At 37.3% G+C, this 20,427-nt stretch overlaps 1 protein-coding gene across 4 annotated transcripts in view; it reads right to left on the bottom strand.

The window, feature by feature from the left end:
- Positions 1-4,085: 4,085 nt before the first annotated feature.
- zmiz2 (zinc finger, MIZ-type containing 2) overlaps positions 4,086-20,427 on the bottom strand; it is a 45,611-nt gene continuing 29,269 nt past the window's right edge. For 3 of the 4 annotated variants that reach the window (XM_083983613.1, XM_083983615.1, XM_083983614.1), the window contains exons 12-20: positions 19,579-19,710; positions 18,317-18,422; positions 17,647-17,804; positions 15,978-16,045; positions 15,807-15,875; positions 14,292-14,533; positions 11,768-11,889; positions 5,939-6,214; positions 4,086-4,323 (exon numbers count right to left, since the gene is read on the bottom strand). In XM_083983613.1, coding sequence (XP_083839739.1) covers positions 4,216-4,323; positions 5,939-6,214; positions 11,768-11,889; positions 14,292-14,533; positions 15,807-15,875; positions 15,978-16,045; positions 17,647-17,804; positions 18,317-18,422; positions 19,579-19,710 — 1,281 coding nt within the window. In that variant the 3' untranslated portion in view covers positions 4,086-4,215. Of the gene's footprint in view, positions 4,324-5,938; positions 6,215-8,817; positions 9,129-11,767; positions 11,890-14,291; positions 14,534-15,806; positions 15,876-15,977; positions 16,046-17,646; positions 17,805-18,316; positions 18,423-19,578; positions 19,711-20,427 lie in introns of those variants that run through there. The other variant, XM_083983616.1, reaches the window with a different exon arrangement.

Genomic DNA, 20,427 nt, shown 5'->3' with positions numbered 1-20,427 from the left:
CTATAGTCATAGCAGTAGGTTCGTTACCTTTAATTGTCGGTGCAAGCTGTTTTTAGAACGGTGGAGCAGAGCCGTGAGCTGCTCAGAGCTACGCTACGGAGGCTCATTATGGGATTTCTTGGTTTCCCTCATCAAACTCATCAAATACACAATCCAACAACTCCACAACGCTCTGGTGGACAAGTTGTGAGCTGCACATTCACCACGCTATGAGATAATAACACAACGTTACCACACAGAGTTGTTTTAGAGGGAAATACAGAGACTGTTGATGAAAAACTGTCCCTGAAGGCAACGTGCATCAGTGGTTTTGCATGAATTTCCCTCTAAAAGGAGCAGCTCACGGCTCTGCTCCGCCGTTCTAAAAACAGCTTGCACCGACAATTAAAGGTAACGAACCTACTGCTATGACTATAGGGATTATGGCAATGGGCCAATTTGCCAAAATGTTGAACTATCCCTTTAAGGAGGGAATAGTGTACTATTTTCTCTAAATTATAGTTACTTACATACAATACTTTTCAAGTAACAGTTTTTCTGCATACCAAGTGATCCTTGAGGAGGCATTTTACTACTACATTTTGAGGTACTATGACCTCAACATAACTGAAGCTAGGTGAATGATCTGATGTTGTGTCAGTTGCCATAACAACCTGGCGATAGAGCCTCAAAAACAAACTCCTTTTGACAAATAAAGTGATTTTTATTTTCTGATTCTGTATTTCAGGAAAGGGAAACAACATAACTGTCGGTACAATGATGATTATGATTAAAAAATAAATAGAAAATAATGGCAATTACAATGTGTTACAAAATATGTGGAATAGTTTAAATATTAAAAAAACTTCTTTTCTTTTTTTTATCCTAGAAATTTGCAGTTAAATAGTCCATAATTTCCAAATATAACATTATCGTGTTTTCTTAAATTGGCAAATAACATCATTTGTTGTTGCCTTGTCCACTAAAGGGCACAGTCGCAAAATCATCATTCATAGAAAAAACAATCAGCTTTAAAAAGTCGTATTAAGAATAATTTCAAACTCGGCATCTTTAACTGCATTTCTCAGTGTCGGCTGACTGTACGTACGTTATGTATGTATGACCTCGAAGTTGTACAGTTGGTTTATAGTTTTCTAACATACAGTATGTTTACAGTGCCAATGATGATCCATTATCCAACTAATAACATTTAAATTACCATGATTAACAGTTTGTTTGATACACACACGTTCTCTAATGAAAACAGCTGATTATACAGTACATAAACCCGCGTCGTGATGGGTTATACATCATGTCATGTCATGTCATGTCAAACCATTTAAAAACATTACAAATATCTTTCCCATGGCAGAAAATGCCACAACACACACACAGCATTTACAGGTGGAGTCTTCATAGCGTCACAGTGCTGAAGGATGTTGGAGATAAGAACTCCTGACTTCATGTGTTAGAAATGTCTATAGTACATCTGGAGCTTCAGTTCACACCATCCTTTGCCTTTGTTTTTTTTGTTTTTGTCTTTTTCAGTCCATCATCAGTCAAGACAGACAGAAATGTGACGATCACCATGATGGATTAAAGGATAAGACCGGTGATATTCTCAGAAAAACCCAGGAAAAGACCAAAACAAACAATCAATCTCTCTTTCTCCGTTGACAACCTGCGATGATCGGATCTCACTTCCTGCTTCACATAACAGTGGGAGGAGTCAAGTGAATCGACGAGCTCTTACAGTGAAATAAAGTTTTTTTCCATTTGAAATAGTTAAATATTTATTTATTTATTTATTTAAAAGGGACAATACACATTAATGAACATTCGTACGTGTGCACAAATGTAAATGCACACGTACAAATGTTAATTTCAAATGGAAAAAAACTTTATTTCATTATGACCTGAGAAATACTCTCAGGTCATAATGAAACTGTGGCCGAGGACGACAGTAAAGTAGGCGGGCCTTAAAGGGACATTGTGTAACTTCTCCTGTTATCTCTTCATGAAAATGGATTATTTGGTTCTTCAGTCTGTTTTTCATTAACCAGTAGCCTAATCCCCCCATCAACAAAGTGAAGTGTTCCTTTCAGCTCTGAATGAGCCGTTCATATCATTCATATCTACATGGAGCGTTACACTGATGCTGCATTCACCTGCAGTCGGGCAGACGGCCGTCGCTAACAAACCAGATGTCATTTTAGTCACAGAAGTCCAGAGAAAGACGGTAAAACAATACCACATCGCCATGACAACATATTGTCAGGTGTATTGTTTTGCCTCGTGCTGACGGACCACTTGTTTACATAGAGGCTTGTTTATGCCGTTACGTGCAGCGGCTGTCGTCCATCTGCCGTCTGCCCAATTTCAGGTGAATGCAGCATGAAAAATACCATTGAGTTGCTTGAGATATACAACCACAACGCTAGATGGGAGGAATTCCTACACAATGTCCCTTTAAGAGGAAGTCAGTAAAGTGGGCGGGCCTTCAGGGGATGTAAGCAGAGCCGGCCTAAGGCATAAGCGAACTAAGCACCTGCTTGGGGCCCCGTGACTATTGTGGGGGCCCAAAAAGGCAAGTAACTTTTTAAAATTGTAGTGCGTAACTTTTGTCGATCCTTAGAGAAACACTGCGTTATTACAAAAAACTTTAATTATTGTTGCATTTCAAATTGTTGTTGCACTTTACTTTTCTGTTGCAGTATATTTAAAACCAAAATTTTTAAAAAGCAGATGATGTGTTTACAGTAAATGCAATGTCTGTTGGTTTATTTATTTATTTTTTTTACTTTTAGTCGACCTATGTAGGTGACATTCAGTATCCCAGTAGGCTGCTATGTCAATGTGAAGATTAAATGTAAATCAACCCAGTGCCATTTCAGAATAAAAACCATAGATGGGTAAAAAAAAAAGCCAGCCAGGATATGATGATTTGTAATGACCGAGTAAAATATGAAATGGTATTATTGGCAGTAATAGAGGGGGGGCCAAAATAAAGATTTTGCTTAGGGCCCCATGGAGGCTTGGGCCGCCCCTGGATGTACAGTAAGTGTCAGTAAAGTGGGCGGGCCTTAAGAGGAAGTCGGTAAAGTAATAAAAAAAAGTAATCCGCCACTGAAACTAGTCCCTAAAGTCCTTCTGTCAGTCAGTTTGCCACAGTCTCAACTAAACTGAAACATAATTTTGGTCTTTTCCTGAACTCTGCAGCCAGAACATCACCAGTCGTGTCCTTTAAAAAAAACCCGTCTGTGTCTCATCAGGTCGGTGTGAATAATTAAAGCACAGAGGAGTCGTCAGGTCAACGTGTGAAGACGACAATGAACCGACCAATCAGGATCTCCAGACCAGTTCCTTCAGCCTGTGATGACTTGTGCTCTAGTTTAAATGCTGGTTCTGTTCTTCCTCGTCATGACGGCAGAGAGAGAGACAGAGAGAGTTCGTTCCTCTGTTTCCTCCTGTGGTGAACTGAACGGACTTCAACAGAACAAAGACACATAAAACACAATCACACACACTTTCTCTCTCTCTCTCACACACACACACACACATATACACAATAGTGTGCGCCAACAAGAGACGGTGCACTGCAAAAACTCAAACTCTTTCCAAGAATATTTGTCTCATTTCTAGTCAAAACTAATCTCTTTCCACTTAAAATAAGACTCATCACCTAAAAATTCACTTGTTTTTAAGCGAAAATGTGTTTGAAACAAGTGATGAGTGATGAGTCTTATTTTAAGTGGAATATTTGTCTTATTCCTTGTCTAAATGTCTCAATTTTAATCAAAACGAATCTCTTTCCACTTAAAAACCTAGAAATTAACTTGTTTTTAGATCATTTTCACTTGTTTCAAACTAATTTTCACTTGAAATAAGTAGAAAAATCTGCCAGTGGAAGCAAGTTTTTTTATGCTTGTAATAAGAAAGTAAAACTTGCTCCACTATCAGATTTTTTCTACTTATTTCAAGTGAAAATCTGCTTGAAAGAAGTAAAAAGTGTCTAAAAACAAGCTGCTTTTTAATGTGATGAGTCTTATTTTTAGTATAATTAAATTTATTTTGACTAGAAATAAAGATATTAGATGTTTTGCAGTGTTCAGTCTCGGGCGACAGCGAACAACAACATAAGAAGAAAAGGGGGCGGAGCCTGGACTGGAAGGTGACGACGGCGACGGCGTTGACGGCGGCAGCGGCGTGGGGGGACGTGGGGGGACGTGAAGGGGGTCAGTTGTTCTCAAACAGCGACAGCAGGTCGTCGCTGCTGTTGCTGGGCAGGTCGGGGGGGCCCAGGTAGGACAGCAGCTCGTCGGGGTTGGTCAGCTCAGGAAGAAGCTGCAACAACAAGAAGGATTACAATTACAATTTAAAATCATCGACGGTTGTTATCCAGCCACAGAAACATCAAACTGTTTTATTCTTGTCCAATAGCGATGCTTCGTTTGACTGGTTGAAAATATCACACGCTTTAATAAAGATCAAATTCTTTAACTGAAATGTCAGATCTGATAAGCGTAGTTATAATTTTGGGCAAAAACCATATCCACTCTTAGAACTGGAGAAATAAATCTGTCTATCTGTCTTTGTCCTTCTTTTTCTTTCTTTCTTTCTTTCTTTCTTTCTTTCTTTCTTTCTTTCTTTCTACACCGCTCTCTGTCTGTCTGTCTTTCTTTCTTTCTTTCTTTCTCTCTACCCCTCTCTGTCTGTATGTCTGTCCATCTATCTATCTATCTATCTATCTATCTATCTATCTATCTATCTATCTATCTATCTATCTATCTATCTATCTATCTATCTATCTATCTATCTATCTATTTCCTTCTTTTTCTTTCTTTCTACCCTTCTCTCTCCGTCTCTTTCCATCTATCCACCCCCCCTCTGTCTTTCTTTCTACCCCTCTGTCTCTTTACTTCTTTCTTTCTATCTACCCCTCTCTCTCTGTCTATCTTTCTTTCTTTTTATCTATCTATCCACCCATCCATCCATCCCACTTCCTTCTTTTTCTTTCTTTGTTTCTTTGTTTCTACCCCTCTCTGTCTTTTTACTTACTTCTTTTTTTCTACCCCTTTCTTTCTTTCTTTCTTTCTTTCTTTCTTTCTTTCTTTCTTTCTTTCTTTCTTTCTTTCTATCCCTCTCCCTCTGTCTATCTACCTATCTCTGTCTGCTTCCTTCCTTTTCTTTCTTTCTTTCTTTCTTTCTTTCTTTCTTTCTTTCTTTCCTTCTCCCTCCGTCTCTTTCCATCTATCCACCCCCCCTGTCTTTCTTTCTACCCCTCTGTCTCTTTACTTCTTTCTTTCTATCTACCCCTCTCTCTCTGTCTATCTTTCTTTCTTTTTATCTATCTATCTATCCATCCATCTTTTTCTTTCTTTCTACCCTTCTCTCTCCCTCTCTTTCTATCTATCAACCCCCCCTCTGTCTTTCTTTGTACCCCTCTCTGTCTTTTTACTTCTTTCTTTCTTTCTTTCTTTCTTTCTTTCTTTCTTTCTTTCTTTCTTTCTTTCTTTCTTTCTTTCTTTCTTTCTTTCTTTCTATCTATCCCTCTCCCTCTGTCTATCTACCTATCTCTCTGTCTGCTTCCTTCTTTTTCTTTCTACCCTTCTCCCTCCGTCTCTTTCCATCTATCCACCCCCCCTCTGTCTTTCTTTCTACCCCTCTGTCTCTTTACTTCTTTCTTTCTATCTACCCCTCTCTCTCTGTCTATCTTTCTTTCTTTTTATCTATCCATCCATCCATCCCACTTCCTTCTTTTTCTTTCTTTGTTCCTTTCTTTCTACCCCTCTCTGTCTTTTTACTTACTTCTGTTTTTCTACCCCTTTCTTTCTTTCTTTCTTTCTTTCTTTCTTTCTTTCTTTCTTTCTTTCTTTCTATCACTGTAAACACTACATTACCAGCTCTGGCCGTTGTTACTAAACTAAATAACTTTTGTCTTTGTGTAACTGTGACTCACATCTAGTGCGTGTTCGGCCCCCTCTCCTCCTGACGGCCCCGGGCCTCCCAGACCGAACGAGCCCTCGCCGCCGCCGCCGCCGCCGCCCTGCAGCCGGGGATTCTGGGTATTATTGTTGCTGCTGCTGCTGTTGTTGCTGCGCTGCGACAGAGGGCTGTGGGCGGTGTCGGCCAGACTCTGGTTACCATGGACACCGGGGCCGCCGCCGCCGCCACCATGCTGCTGCTGCTGCTGCAGGACGCTCTGGGCGTGGTCGATGCGTCCAGCGAGCGGCGCCTGAGGGACGAGAGGAGGACGGGGACAGAGAAAAAAGAGGACATGAACCTTTACTTTACTGTAAAAACTTTACTGTAAAAGCAGCAGCAACAATAACTAGGGGTGGGAGAAAAAATTGATTCACATAAATATCGCGATATCTTTTTGGATGATTTTTAAACCGATTTTCTTTTACGAAAATCGATTTTTTAATTTTTTTTTAAAATTTTTTAAAGGGACAATGAGGAGTTTCTATTTGGTTATAAAAAGTCTGATATTAATGTGGATGAATCTCCGTTACCACTTGTTAATGGTCCATTTTAGATAAATCTATGGTTTTGTCTCTATGGTTATTTTGTTATTATTAGTGGTGGTGGAAATGCTGGGCGAGCCGACCAGCGTTTCTTTACTTTCGGTTTCGCGGCGAGTCATGAGAATAACGCCGCCGAATCTCCGTTTATGGTGGGAACTACGACGGTATGTGATCGTCTTCCAACTCTGACTTTAATTCTTGATGAATGAAAACATGAGTCTGTCTTGCACCGGTCAAAGAATTTCACGGTGCGGAGGCTCATAAATGTAGTGTGGAAACACTTCGCTTTTCCAAAACTCCTCGTTGTCCCTTTAAGTTCACTTTACAATGGAGTATGTTCATTTATAGGCCCCTACAGTATGACTGTATGACTGACTAAAGACTAAAAATCGAGAGAATCTGCAATATCGTAGAATCGCAATTTTAAATCAAATCACCATCCAAAAAAATCGTAGAAGAATCGAATCGGGAGAAAAGCTAACAAAATCACTAGGGCTGGGACGATATGCTTTTCTCCCGATTCGATTCTTCTACGATTTTTTGGATGGCGATTCGATTTAAAATTGCGATTCTACGATATTGCCGATTCTCTCTATGATTTTTAGTCTTTAGCATTTTTAACATTTATCTGCACACAAATACTGTAGGAGCCTATAAATTAACATACTCCATTATAAAGTGAACTTAAACCCTTTTCAAAACCTGGACTCTCTGGATGTAAAAAAGGCGAACAAATGCACATTGCACAATATTAAAAAAAATTCAAAAAAAGAATTCAAAAAAATCAATCGACAAATGGATTTTTGCAAAAAAAAATCGTCAAAAAAGATATTGCGATATTTATGTGAATCGATTTTTTCTCCCACCCCTAAAAAACACTGAGTCGTCGTCTCACACTTGATGTGAGCAGCAGCATGAGTGTGTGTGTGTGTGTGTGTGTGTTGTGGCGAGCAGCTGCGATGGACAGGTGGATGTGTAGCGGTCGTCTTCTCCTCCTCCGTCAGCGACATCGTGATTCTCAGCGTCCACTCAGCTCCGTTTAAAGGCTCAGTCCACTCAAAGAGCAGAAGGAAATGACAGCTCTGTGTGTGTGTGTGTGTGACTTGTATTTAACTCATTAATTAATCTAAATAAAACTACCAGCAAATTAACTTCCTCCTCTTTCTCTTCTCCTCACATCTCTGTTCTTTACTTCGTCATCTAGAAACTTTCACCTTTACACTTTGAAATATTCTCTCTGAGGCATCGACATCACTGGAAACTACAAAATAAAAGTCTTTGCACTGTAAAAAAAAAAAACTCAAAACCTTACCAAGAATATTTGAAGAGTTCATTTGTAAAAGCAGATAAGTGCCATTTTGAAAAAGATGAGTTGATGCTTTTGAATTATTCTTTGCATAGTGTTGTTTTCAATAAAGCTTTATTTTTTTGAGATACAGTATGTCTGTTTTGATACGTCTCATCTCCTTGGTCAAAGCCACTCAACTTTGGTTTGACTGATATCACCTGATGTAAATAATAATTAAAAATTGTTTCGAAATTTCTATTAAAACGGAGTTATCTGCTTTTGCAAATGAACTCTTTGTCTTATTTCTAGTCAAAACAATCTCATTCTACTTAAAATAAGACTCATCACATAAAAAGCAGCTTGTTTTTAGACACTTTTTACTTCTTTCAAGCAGATTTTCACTTAAAATAATCTGATAGTGGAGCAAGTTTTTCTTTCTTATTACAAGCATTAAAAAAAACCTGCTTTCACTGGCAGATTTTTCTACTTATTTCAAGTGAAAATGATCTAAAAACTAGTTTTTTAGGTGATGAGTCTTATTTTAAGTGGAAAGAGGTTAGTTTTGACTAGAAATGAGACATTTTGACAAGAAATAAGACAAATATTCTTGGAAAGATTTTAAGTTTTTGCAGTGTGTTGAATCACACCTGTGGCCACATTCCTCCTCTTATATTTTTACTGTAATAAGCCACAATAAAGTTCATAATCAATATTCTGACTGAAATTATTTTTAATTTTACTACTAATGCTTAAAAACATTCTGACTTTTGATACTCCAGTAAAGTAAATATCATAAACCTAAAGAAATATTCTCAAAAGCAACTTCAATTTCTCCCAAAAACCTTTTTCTGGTCAAATATAAAGAACTGATTTCATGTAACTGAGTCTTAGGACGTGAAGGACACATTATTCATCATGCAGTTTGAGGGGGAAAAAAGTCCAAATATATAATTTATAGTGTAAAGAATAAAGTTGAACTGAATCAGCAGAGGAGGGTTAATTATTTTAATCTTTTTTTTAAAACATATATATATGCATGTTGTGACATTTATACACAAACACATTTGATTGAATCTGCATTTTACAAAGTGTGTGTTTGTGTTTGATTCATTCATGTGACTATATATAAAACTCATCTATACATGGATCTAAAAAAAAATAAAAAAGGTTTTATAATTTCCTGCTCCATGTGGTCGTCCTGTATTCAGAGTGAGTTACATAACATCATCATCATCATCATCCTCATCATGTCCATCTGTGTGCTGTGGCCTGTGGCTGCTCTGCTCAAACTCTACTCATCACTGATGTGAACTCAACCATTCAGGAAAAACGTCCTGAGTGAAGAGAAAAGACGATGAGCCCAGAGAACATGGATTATGTCATATGGAAGGAGGAGGGGGAGGGGGGAGGGGGAGGTGGTTTATACAGAAGCGTGTTGCATTCACTTGAAGAAAAAGAAAAAAAAAAAGCTCTGTTTTTCTGAGTAATTTATCTATTTTCCTTTTTTTTCTGAGTTTTTTTTCTGACTTGACGAGATTTTAAAATTCTTGCGAGCAGCTTCCACCTTTAAGTAATGTTTAAAAGGCTTGTGAATATTCTCATTTGTCCAGGTAATACTGTAGTTATCTTGAGGAAATTTAAATTGAATGCAACAAATAATCAAGTCCAGTTGCATTCGATTTAAATTTCCTTGAGATAACGTTTAAAAGAGCATTTTTTTTGTGCAATTTATTTAAAAACAATTTTGCACAGAAAATTAAAATTTGATCAAAATCAATATTGATGCCAGGCTCAAATAAACCTCCCCCCAAAAAATTCTAATTTGCATTTATGGGATGGGAAAAAATCTACTTTTTGTGTTTTTCTCTAAATTCTCTAAATATACTTATAATTAGGGATGAGCGAGTACAGCATTATCTGTATCTGTATCTGTATCTGTTAACCATATGAATTATCTGTATCTGTATCTGTACTCGGAGTGGGCGGGGCCTAAACCGGAAGTGGGCGGGGTTTAACCCAGAAGTGGGTCGGGTTGTCTTGAAATGGGCGAGGCTTTAACCGGTATGTTATTTTAAGCATGCAATTGATATGGGTTGATCAGAAATTGTTATAGTTATTGCTGATTAGAAAACTGTTTACAGGACAATACAACACATGCGGTTGCAATTATTAAGGAAAATGTAATGAACAAGAGTTTTCATACTCAACAACTTTTTTTTTTTTAACTTTAAATTTTTTTTAATGATCAGTGTGATTTTTCTTTTTCTTTTTTAATTTTATTTCCACACCAGGTGTGTGTGTGTGTGTGAGTGAGTAGCCTAAGAGAGAGACAGAGACAGCTGATTGTCAGCTTCTCTCTGTGTATCACTCATTATTCTGTATCACTGATCATGAGAGAGAGAGGGAAGGGGGGAGAGAGTGTAGCTTAATTTGTAATTTATACCACTACTATTTTTTATGAAATACAGCAAGAAAGTGTCAGACACTCAGTGCGTGAAGTTAAAAAAACTGGTTAGAGCCAGCTGACGGTTCAAAAAAAAAAAAAAAAACTCCGACGACCGGCAGAGAGAGAGAGAGCGTGTGTGGAAAAAAAAAAAAAAATCTCCGACAGGCAGAGACGCAACGCGAGTCGGCACCACGTCTGAACGAACCCACGTTTACCAGAACTCTACTGGTTCATAAGTAAGTAACTGAAGTAATAACAAACCTGAAGCTGAAGAAACACTAAACGTTAAGGGAAAAGACCGGCCAACCTGAGTGACTGAGGGAGAGACAGAGAGAGACAGACAGCTGTCAGCTGTTCTGTGTGAGTGATCAGAGCGGGACACAGCAACTCACCTGCATGTGTGTAGGGGAGGGGCTGTAGCCTATCACAGAACGCTGACACAGTCAGCTATCCAATGAGGATGTTCATTCAATCTTTTTTTTTTTTTTTTTTTTTCCGAGCACAGATATTGACTCGTATTACTCGTTTAATACTCGTACTCGGCAAAAGTGCTTTATCCGTACCGGATACTCGTTTCAGCCGAGTATCCGGCTCAACTCTACTTATAATATATAAAATATATTTTAATATTTATATTGCAATCTTTAAAAGAGCATTTTTTGGTGTCCTAGAGACTCAGGAGGTGCAATTTATATAAAAAACAGCTTTGCACAGAAAATAAAAATTTATCAAAATCACTATTGATGCCAATTTTAAACACTTCCAGGCTAAAATAAAAAATTCAAATTTGCATTTATGGGATGGGAAAAAATCTACTTTTTGTGTTTTTCTCTCTCTCTCAGAAAAAGACGGACCTTAATCACTACAACTGGCATTTAAGGGTTTAAAAATTTAGAAAAATTCATGAAATTTTACTTTGTATGGTGAGGACGGAAGTTAATAATGACATTCCTAAAAAAAAAAAAATTAAAAATTATTTTACAATATATAAAATATATTTTAATATTTATATTGCAATCTTTAAAAGAGCATTTTTTTGTGGGCTAGAGACGCGGGAGGTGAACAACATGAAGAGACCTACAAGGTATTAGATCTATTAGATCATTGTTTTATGCTCCATGTTTATACAACAGTAAGAGCGTATAAGGACTGATTCCAAAATAAAGGTTGCCTCCCAAAAAGGATTCAGTTGCATAGTTTGCAAGGTTTTCAAATGAAAAGTCCACTAATGTTTCTTATCTTCACTGTGTTCCCTGTAAATTCAAATTGATATTGAGAGGAGACGACCTGTTGTTACAGAGAATACATCACAGCAGTCTGATGGAGCGCCTTTATTCTGAAATCAGTCCTCACGTTACTTGCAGGTGGGAGCTTCTCACCGGATTTTGAAATCTTGTTAAGTCAGAAAAAGTATTACTCAGAAAAACAGAAAAATAAATTAATTTCTCCCAAAAACTGAGCTTTTTTTTTTTTTTTTTTTCCTCCAAGTGAATGCAACAGGCTTCCGTAGTGTTACACCTGTCTCACCTGGTCGGACGGGTAGGGCAGCGGCGGGGGGGCCGGCCCTGAGCCGTACTCTCCCAGCGTCGGCGTTCCGGGCGTGTTGGGGAAATCTGAGAATCCCGATTGGCTGGAGAATCCCTGACTCCCTGCAGCAGAGAGAGACAGAGAGAGACAGACTGTGAGCAATGCATCATGGGAGAGGAAAGAGCCTCCAGCTGTGGAACAATGGGTGGGGGGGGGGGGGCTTTATTTAAAGGGATAGTTCACCCAAAATTGAAATTTGGGAGAAGTTTCAGAGTCCTCCGTGGCTTCTCTGAGTTACAGGGGGTCTCGGCGTAGCAGGGCATGTCCATATGACGGTTGTCAATGGATACCAACTGTCTTCATAACAAAAAGACACACCAAAAAACATCCAAATACCTCCATGCTGCTCGTATGTAATGTCCGTCTTGTATTGAAGCCCCGACATGAAAAATTGTTCCGAAAAAAATTAAATAAGTCTATATTTCAAGCTTGTTTGTAGGACTTATTTAATTTTTTTCTGGACAATTTCGCATTTCGGGGCTTCAATACAAGAGGGACATTACATACGAGCAGCATGGAGGTATTTGGATGTTTTTTGGTGTGTCTTTTTGTTACGAAGACAGTTGGTATCCATTTGCAACCGTCATATGGACATGCACTGCTACGCCGAGACCCCCTGTAACTCAGAGAAGCCACGGAAATTTCAATTTTGGGTGAACTATCCCTTTAAGTGTCCTGATCTTTTATCCCTGAGTCACTAACAGCACAGATATGTTTGTTCGTGAATAGAAAACAGTGAATAAACGTCTTGTTAAAGTGAAGCCTCAGGAAATAAAGCGACAAATACAGTTTCATTAAATGTAATTAACAATAATATAAAACTCTGACATTTATAAACTCTATTAAAACATAATAAAGGCTTATAATATCACTGATGATGTGTTAAATACGTTAATAAACAACCTTTTTTATTGTATTTTGTAAAATATGCCACATTTTGTAATAAAATTCTTAAATGCAATATGTAATAAACTTTGCGGCATTTTGTAATAAGTTGTTAGATAATGCACCTAATTATTACATTTTCTATATAAACCAAGTGCAACACCTGCATTTTGTAATAACTAATACATTAATAACTTATTACAAACTGCGGCAAAGTTTATTACCTATTGCGTTTAAGAATTTTATTAGATTACTATCATCATGACATTATTATTACATCATGAGGTGAAAATGTATTTCATCATTACATAACGTGGCGCTACTGCTACACACCCACTTTATTTATTTCTCAAACATAATTCATTGAAATGTTGAAGTTTAAAATCTTCATCTTAATAGTAAATATTAAATAATAATAAAATAACTTAATAACACTGACAATAATAATTATATAACAGTGGATCCAGCTTATAAATCAAGTATTACATCATAATCCTTCATATTTTTGGTTTTATAATAAATAAATATTGTTTTCAGGACTTCAGATTTGTCAGAAATTTTTTTCGAGGACTCAACGATGAACTGATTAGATTTTAGTGGCTAAAGGTCAAAGGTCTTTTATTTTTATTTTTTAGAAAATTACAACTTTTTTCTCGAATTTTAATTTTTTACTTTTTTTGTGGAATTTTACCACTTTTTCTAGAATTTTTTAAAAACTTTTTTTTTTTTTGAGAAATTTGACCACCTTTTTTCTATTTTTTTTTTTTTTCGTTGAAATGTTACCTCTTTTTCTATAATTTTTCCCACTTCTAGAAATGTTTAAATGTTTTTGGAGAAACTGTACCACGTCTTCCCAGAAATTTCTCTACAATATTTCCAAAAATTCATGCCATTGGCCCTAATATAAATGTACAATGTAAAACATTTCTCTTTTCACGTGCTTATAGCTGTGCTCTTTTTAAGAAATTTAAATTGTATCTATTTTCTTTTATTTTACTTTTATTTGCTCTTGCTTTCAACTCTGTTTTTAGTGTTTGTTTGTTTTTAATCTGTTTTATGCTTCTCTTTTTTAAAATGTTTTGTCTTTATGTAAAGCACATTGAGTTGCCTTGGTATGAAATGCGCTGTATAAATAAAGATGCCTTGCCTTGCCTTACATTGACTAAAAAGAAATATTTGTATGGTGTTTGCTTCAAAATGTTGTCCAATGGGGGTCCGTGGTCCAATTTGTGTCAATTTAGGGTCGTTGATGTAAAAAAGTTTGAGAACCGCTGCTCTAGGTCATAACTTGATGAGTTCATAATCAATATTCTGACTGAAATTATTCTTAATTTTACTACTAATGCTTAAAAACATAATGACTTTTGATACTCCAGTAAAGTAAATATTATAAACTTAAAGAATTTTACTCAATAAATATTCTCAAAAGCAATTTCAATTTCAATTTAGGGGTCCTTGATGTAAAACAGTTTGAGAACCGCTGCTCTAGGTCATAACTTGATCATTTTCTGTGACTCTCTATGACAAACAGGAAGTGATCTGGAACTAGTTTGTTTGGTGGAGGGATACGGTGACGTACCGGGCCGGGTGTAGTCGGGCGTGTTCCTCCCCCCGGGCGTCAGGCCGTGGTAGGGCGAGGCGGCCGGGCCCAGAGCAGCGATCATCTCCATGACGTTGGGCAGCAGCATGTGACTGGGGCTGACGGTGCGGCAGCGCTTCAGCACCGGACCGTCGGACTCCTCCTTGATGTGGAGGTCCGGCTTCACCGGCACCGGCCGCCAGCCGCACACCGGGTCGATGGTGATCTCCTCGTAGTCCGAGCTGAGGGGACGAGAGGGACCACACGTCACAAACATTCATCTATTTATAATCCTACGATCCAACGACATCCATCTGAGCTCGGCTAGTTGTATCGATCTAACATCGTTTTACATGGAAAACAATCAACTACACATTGGTTTAATCACAGTAAACTATGTGGACGTGGATTTTTTAGCACTTTTAATTACTCTGTTCAGTCTGCGAATGAAAACAAAACGTAGCATAGTGGTTAAATTGAACTAACCTAACTCATGTCGAGTCTGAAATGTACTGAAACTAACAAAAACTGCTTCAGCTCTTCAGTTTTACTCAAATTACATTAAGTGAAGTCACCTTACATCGCCCCATTATTTATCCCTCTCCTTTTTTCAAATTTTATTTCTATGTATTTTTATTTTTTATCATCCCTATATTATATTATATTATATTATATTATATTATATTATATTATATTATATTATATTATATTATATTATATTATATTATATTACATTACATTACATTACATTATATTACATTATATTACCTTATCTATATTATATTGTATTATTTAATTAACTTATTTGACCATTTTTGTGTTCTCAATTCTTCTGTTATCAATTTCTGCCTTTATCATGTCTTGGAATGTCTGTCGTTTTGTTTTTTAAGTATCTGTTCCTACAATCTCTATATACTGTATTGTCAAATGATAATACAATTCATACACCGTAAAATTCGGTGTATAAGTCGCACTTTTTTTCCTTTTTTTTCCCATCTAAAAAGCTGGGTGCAGCTTATACACCGATGCGACCTATAGACCAAGGTAAATGTCAACCCCGTTTAAAACTGGTGTTAACATGCGTTCTCAGTGATCAGACTGCAGTCAGATAGAGCTGGACCACTTGGGGTAAGTGTGTGGAAACATTTTACACTTTTGCAAAGACGGAGATGTTGTAAATAAGTTGCTCGCTGTTTGTAGGGTATCATGTAAAAGCCAAATACATTAACTGTGTTCTCTTTATATTGTTTTAAATAAGAGCAGAAAAGGTTGAAACTCCTGTTAGTTCAACCTGAAGTGTTGGTTGCACTTTATTCAAATAAAAGGTTAATGCATTCACCATTAATTGTTGTTTACTGACTCCACCTGCTCTGTCCAGTATCCAGGTATTCATTTCACAGTCAAACTGGTTGAATTTTTGGCTAAAAAGTTACTCAATCGATTTCAAGTCGTATCACCGACCACGAATCATGATACGAATCGAGTCGTTGTTAAATCGAATCATTACAAACTCACTTCTGGATGTAGACCAGGATCCCCAGCATGTACTGGTCGACCTCGAGCCCCTCCAGCAGCGCCGTCTTACTGTGGACACACACACACACACACACACAGACAGGTGTTAGACTGGACTCTGAGAGCAGCAGGTTCGATTCCCTGCAGCAGTAGCAGCAGTGGGACACGTACTTGCAGACGGGACACCTCCACGTCCCTCGCTCACAGTTCAGCTGCAGGTACGACTCCAGATCGAAGCACTGGGGACAGAGACGAGGACACGATGAGCTCCAATCAAGAGATATTCACACAACTAAAGCTGCAAACTGGACAAAGATGGAACTCTCTATTGAAAATATAATATTCATGTTTACATCAAAGATCGAGCCAGAAGCAGTTGCATCAATGCACATTTATTTAACACGACCCACTACAGAAGTTTAACAGTAAGCGCTGCCCTACAAAGGCAAAGTGCAGTATCTGTAAAAATGCCAAACTGAGAAAAACAGCTTTTTGTGTTTTTCATTGTCAGGTTTAAGCATCAAATGATGAATAGCTACCAAGTCTATAATTGATTAGATAAAGGTGGACTGAATTAAATGTATTTTGTAGTTTGTCTTTCTGACTAATTTTGACAGTTTTATGGCAGATGCTGCACTTTTGCCTTGGTATTAGCTACAGATGCTGCACTTTGCCTTGGTTTTACTCCAGTGGAATCATAGAGTAAATTATAGAAGTAGAGAGTACAGTTACTCTTTGCAGATATTGCACTTTGCCTTGGTTTCACAGTGCTTTTTTGGATGGACAGCAAAATAAAAAGCCCAATAACTCTGGAAATTTTAGCAGTAGCAATATCAAATTCTACCAGATTGAAGAGAATATGCCACACTTTTGATAGTCAAAATTTTTGTTTTGGAAAAAATGCAGATACTGCACTTTGCCTGCATGTTTCCACTGCAGGAACTTGGGGGTAAAAAAGAGATTTACTCTGTGCTGATTGGTCAGACTCAAAGCAGGATCATGTGACGCTAAGAGAAAGCCCTGAAATAAGCGGCATTTTTAAAACCCAACGTTACTAAAAACGTGAGACGGCCGGAAAAAAGAGAGAGTGAGTCAGTAAAAGACGAGAGTAGCAGTAGGCCTGGTAAAAAAAAAAAAAAAAAGTGTGATAAATATGCGATCGCGGGATTATGTGACGATCGAGACGGCAATCTTTTTTTTTTTTTTAGAAAGTGTCTATGCTCCTGGAAAAAAACAACGTGTGTGTGTGTGTGTGACTCGTATTTAACTCATGAATTAATCAAACTACCAGCAAATTAACTTCCTCCTCCTCCTCCTCTTTCTCTTCTCCTCACATCTCTGTTCTTTACTTTGTCATCTAGAAACTTTCACTTTTACACTTTGAATTACTATTCTCTCTGAGGCATCAACATCACTGGAAACTACAAAATAAAAGTCTTTGCACTGTAAAAACTCAAAATCTTACCAAGAATATTTGTCTTATTTCTAGTCAAAACAAATCTCTTTACACTTAAAATAAGACTCATCACATTAAAAAGCAGCTTGTTTTTAGACACTTTTTTTTTTTACTTCTTTCAAGCAGATTTTCACTTGGAACAATCTGATAGTGGAGCAAGTTTTTCTTTCTTATTACAAGTACAAAAAACCTGCTTCACTGGCAGATTTTTCTACTTATTTGAAATGAAAATGATCTAAAAACAAGTTAATTTTTAGGTGATGAGTCTTATTTAAAGTGGAAAGAGTTTAGTTTTGACTAGAAATGAGACATTTGGACAAGAAATAAGACAAATATTCTTGGAAAGATTTTGTGTGTGTGTGTGTGTGTGTGTGTGTGTGTTACCTGTATGTGTCTGCAGTCGTGGCCTCTGGCCGGCAGCTGGATGCGTCTGAAGGTGATGGGACATTTGAGTGAGACCTTGATGGCCGTCTGCTCCACGCCGTCCTCTCCGTTCAGACCCGGGGTGCCGGGGATCGAACCGCTGCTGAAGTTCCTCTTTACTAAAACAAAACACATTGAACAGAGGTTATCCATCCATCCATCCATCCATCCATCCATCCATCCATCCATCCATCCATCCATCCATCCATCCATCCATCCATCCATCCATCCATCCATCCATCCATCCATCCATCCATCCATCCATCCATCCATCCATCCATCCATCCATCCATCCATCCATCCATCCATCCATCCATCCATTATCCTCATCTATCTATTTACATATCCTAGCTGTCTCATACATATGTTTTTGTTCATAATATTTTTCATATTCTCTACTTGTTGCTGACGGAGCAACTGAAACTCGACCTCATTTCCCCTGAGGATCAATAAACTGATCTGACTCTGAAAAGTTTAAAGATTATTTTCAAAACAAAGACAAATCTTTATTTGTGTCAGTATAAATAAATAAATAAATACACGACTCTTGCAGGTGTTTATAACTGTACAGAGCTGTACACACTGAGGAAACAGAGGAAGTACGTCGTCACCCTTTCAGAATAAGACTCACTCTTGGTGATGCAGTGCTCGGCCGGCAGCAGCCTCTTCTTCATGAGGCCCTGCAGGACGGAGCGGACCGACGGCCGGTGGACCAGCTGCAGGACAAACAGATGGGACTGGGGGGGGGGGGGGGGGGGAGGTAAATAATATATATATTAACTGTGTGTTACATTAAACACATGATAATATTGTAAAGAATTGAATTTATCTTTATATTTTGTTGTTGAGTGAATATATTGATGTCAATTCTTCATAGACCAGACTCCTTAAATATTAACATAATAACATAAACAGCTCTAGAAAAAATTTAGAGACCAGTCCAACATTCATAAATCAGCTTCTCTACATGTTCGATTCCAGACAGTGTTTATTAAACTCCAACACAAACTCATCTCACTCTACTTAATAAAGGGGTTATTCCACCAATGTTGATTTCTGAACTCTTTCTGAGTTAAAAAATGAGTGTTGTGTTGTTTGAAAAAATAAGTATGAAATGGTTTTGTTGCATTATTATTATTCAAACTTTTTTACTTATTTTAAACCAGTTGTCAATTTCTGCAAATAAATAAAAGCTCTAAATGTGAGGAATGTTTTCAGTAGGTTATAGAATAAAACAAAAGTGTTCATTTTACTCAAACACAAACCTATACATAGTAAAAACCAGATAAACTGATTATTTTGAAGTGGTCTGGAAAAAAATGAAGAGACCACTTCAAAATTATCAGTTCCTCTGGTTTTACTTTTCATAGCTATGTGTTTGAGTAAAATCAACACTTTTGTTTCATTCTATAACCTACTGACAAAATTTCTCCCAAACTGGAAATAAAAATATTCTCATTTAGAGCATTTATTTATTTGCAGAAAATGGCAACAGGTCAAAATAACAAAAACGTTCTGGTGTTTTCAGACCTTACCATATAATGCAAAGAAAACAAGTTAATATTAATTTTAAAACAACACAACACTACTTTTTAAACTTAGGAAGAGTTTAGAAATCAAAATTGGTGGAATAATCCCTATTTTTAATCACAGCAGTGTTTGTTTTAATTATTCATAATCTTTCTTCCTCATTAAATATGATTTGGTTCAGGTGACCAGCTAAGTAGAGTGAGGTGCTTGTGTTGGAGTTCAAGAGAATCGATGGCTGCCACATGTAGAGAAGCTGATTTATTAACAACATTTTGGAGTGGTCTCTTAATTTTTCCAGAGCTGTATACATATATAATATAATATAAATCCAGTGAGACATGTAGGTGCGATGAGGCTACGTACACAACAACAGGCCGTGACGGTGATCTGCACCGTGTTGCGACCCGGCTGACACACTTGCTTCAGGTACAGCGGCTTGTGGGACGTTTTGTTGTCGCCTCGTTCGATGCACAACGGAGTCGCGTTGACGCTCACCTGGTGCAGACGGGAATTTAAAAAAAAAAGAAAAGAAAAGAAAAGAAGAAACACCAGACGTTACAATTTTTCTCCGTTGGTTTGGCTCATTTTTTTAAACAGAAATTACATTCTCAAAACAACATGAACAAACCTCCAAACATCTCGGCAAATGTTCACAACAGAATTGAATTTCTCGTTCATTTCATCAAATTGCAAATGATGAAGTACAGGTAGCTGCAGTAGCTCAATGTCCAAGTGAATAGATCTTATTGATCTAAACTGTTGATTATCAGTCTAATGGTTTTTCTATCAGCCTCATTTCATTCTATAAGTCGTCACATGAACAATAGTCTGTTCAGTTGTCAAAATTAGTCAAGAACATAAAACCATGAATACCATATATTTATTTACAGCATTGACAGTAGGAGTGCAATGTGCTACGTCAAACCTTATAGGCTACTCTTACCCTAATATCCTGTTGTTGTTTTTTATATACGTATATCATTTCTTTTCTTTTTTTTCAGTTTTATGCACAGTTGTATTCTGTTAGCTAGACAATAAAAACTAGTCCAGTAATTATAGTGAATGCAGCACTGGGCTCAGACTGAGAGAAGGACATGAGGGATGTTTCAATGCTGTTTTGCCATAGAGACAAGACATCTAGTGACACGATGCCAAAGGGACGATGCTTTTTGGGGAAACTGACTATTTCTATGAGAAGGAAATTTAGTTTTG

This window comes from Trachurus trachurus, assembly GCF_905171665.1.
Source record: "Trachurus trachurus genome assembly, chromosome: 12".
Taxonomy (NCBI): Eukaryota; Metazoa; Chordata; class Actinopteri; order Carangiformes; family Carangidae; genus Trachurus; species Trachurus trachurus.
The sequence above is the reverse complement of the archived record's forward strand: the minus strand, read 5'-3'. Positions and strand labels throughout refer to the sequence as shown.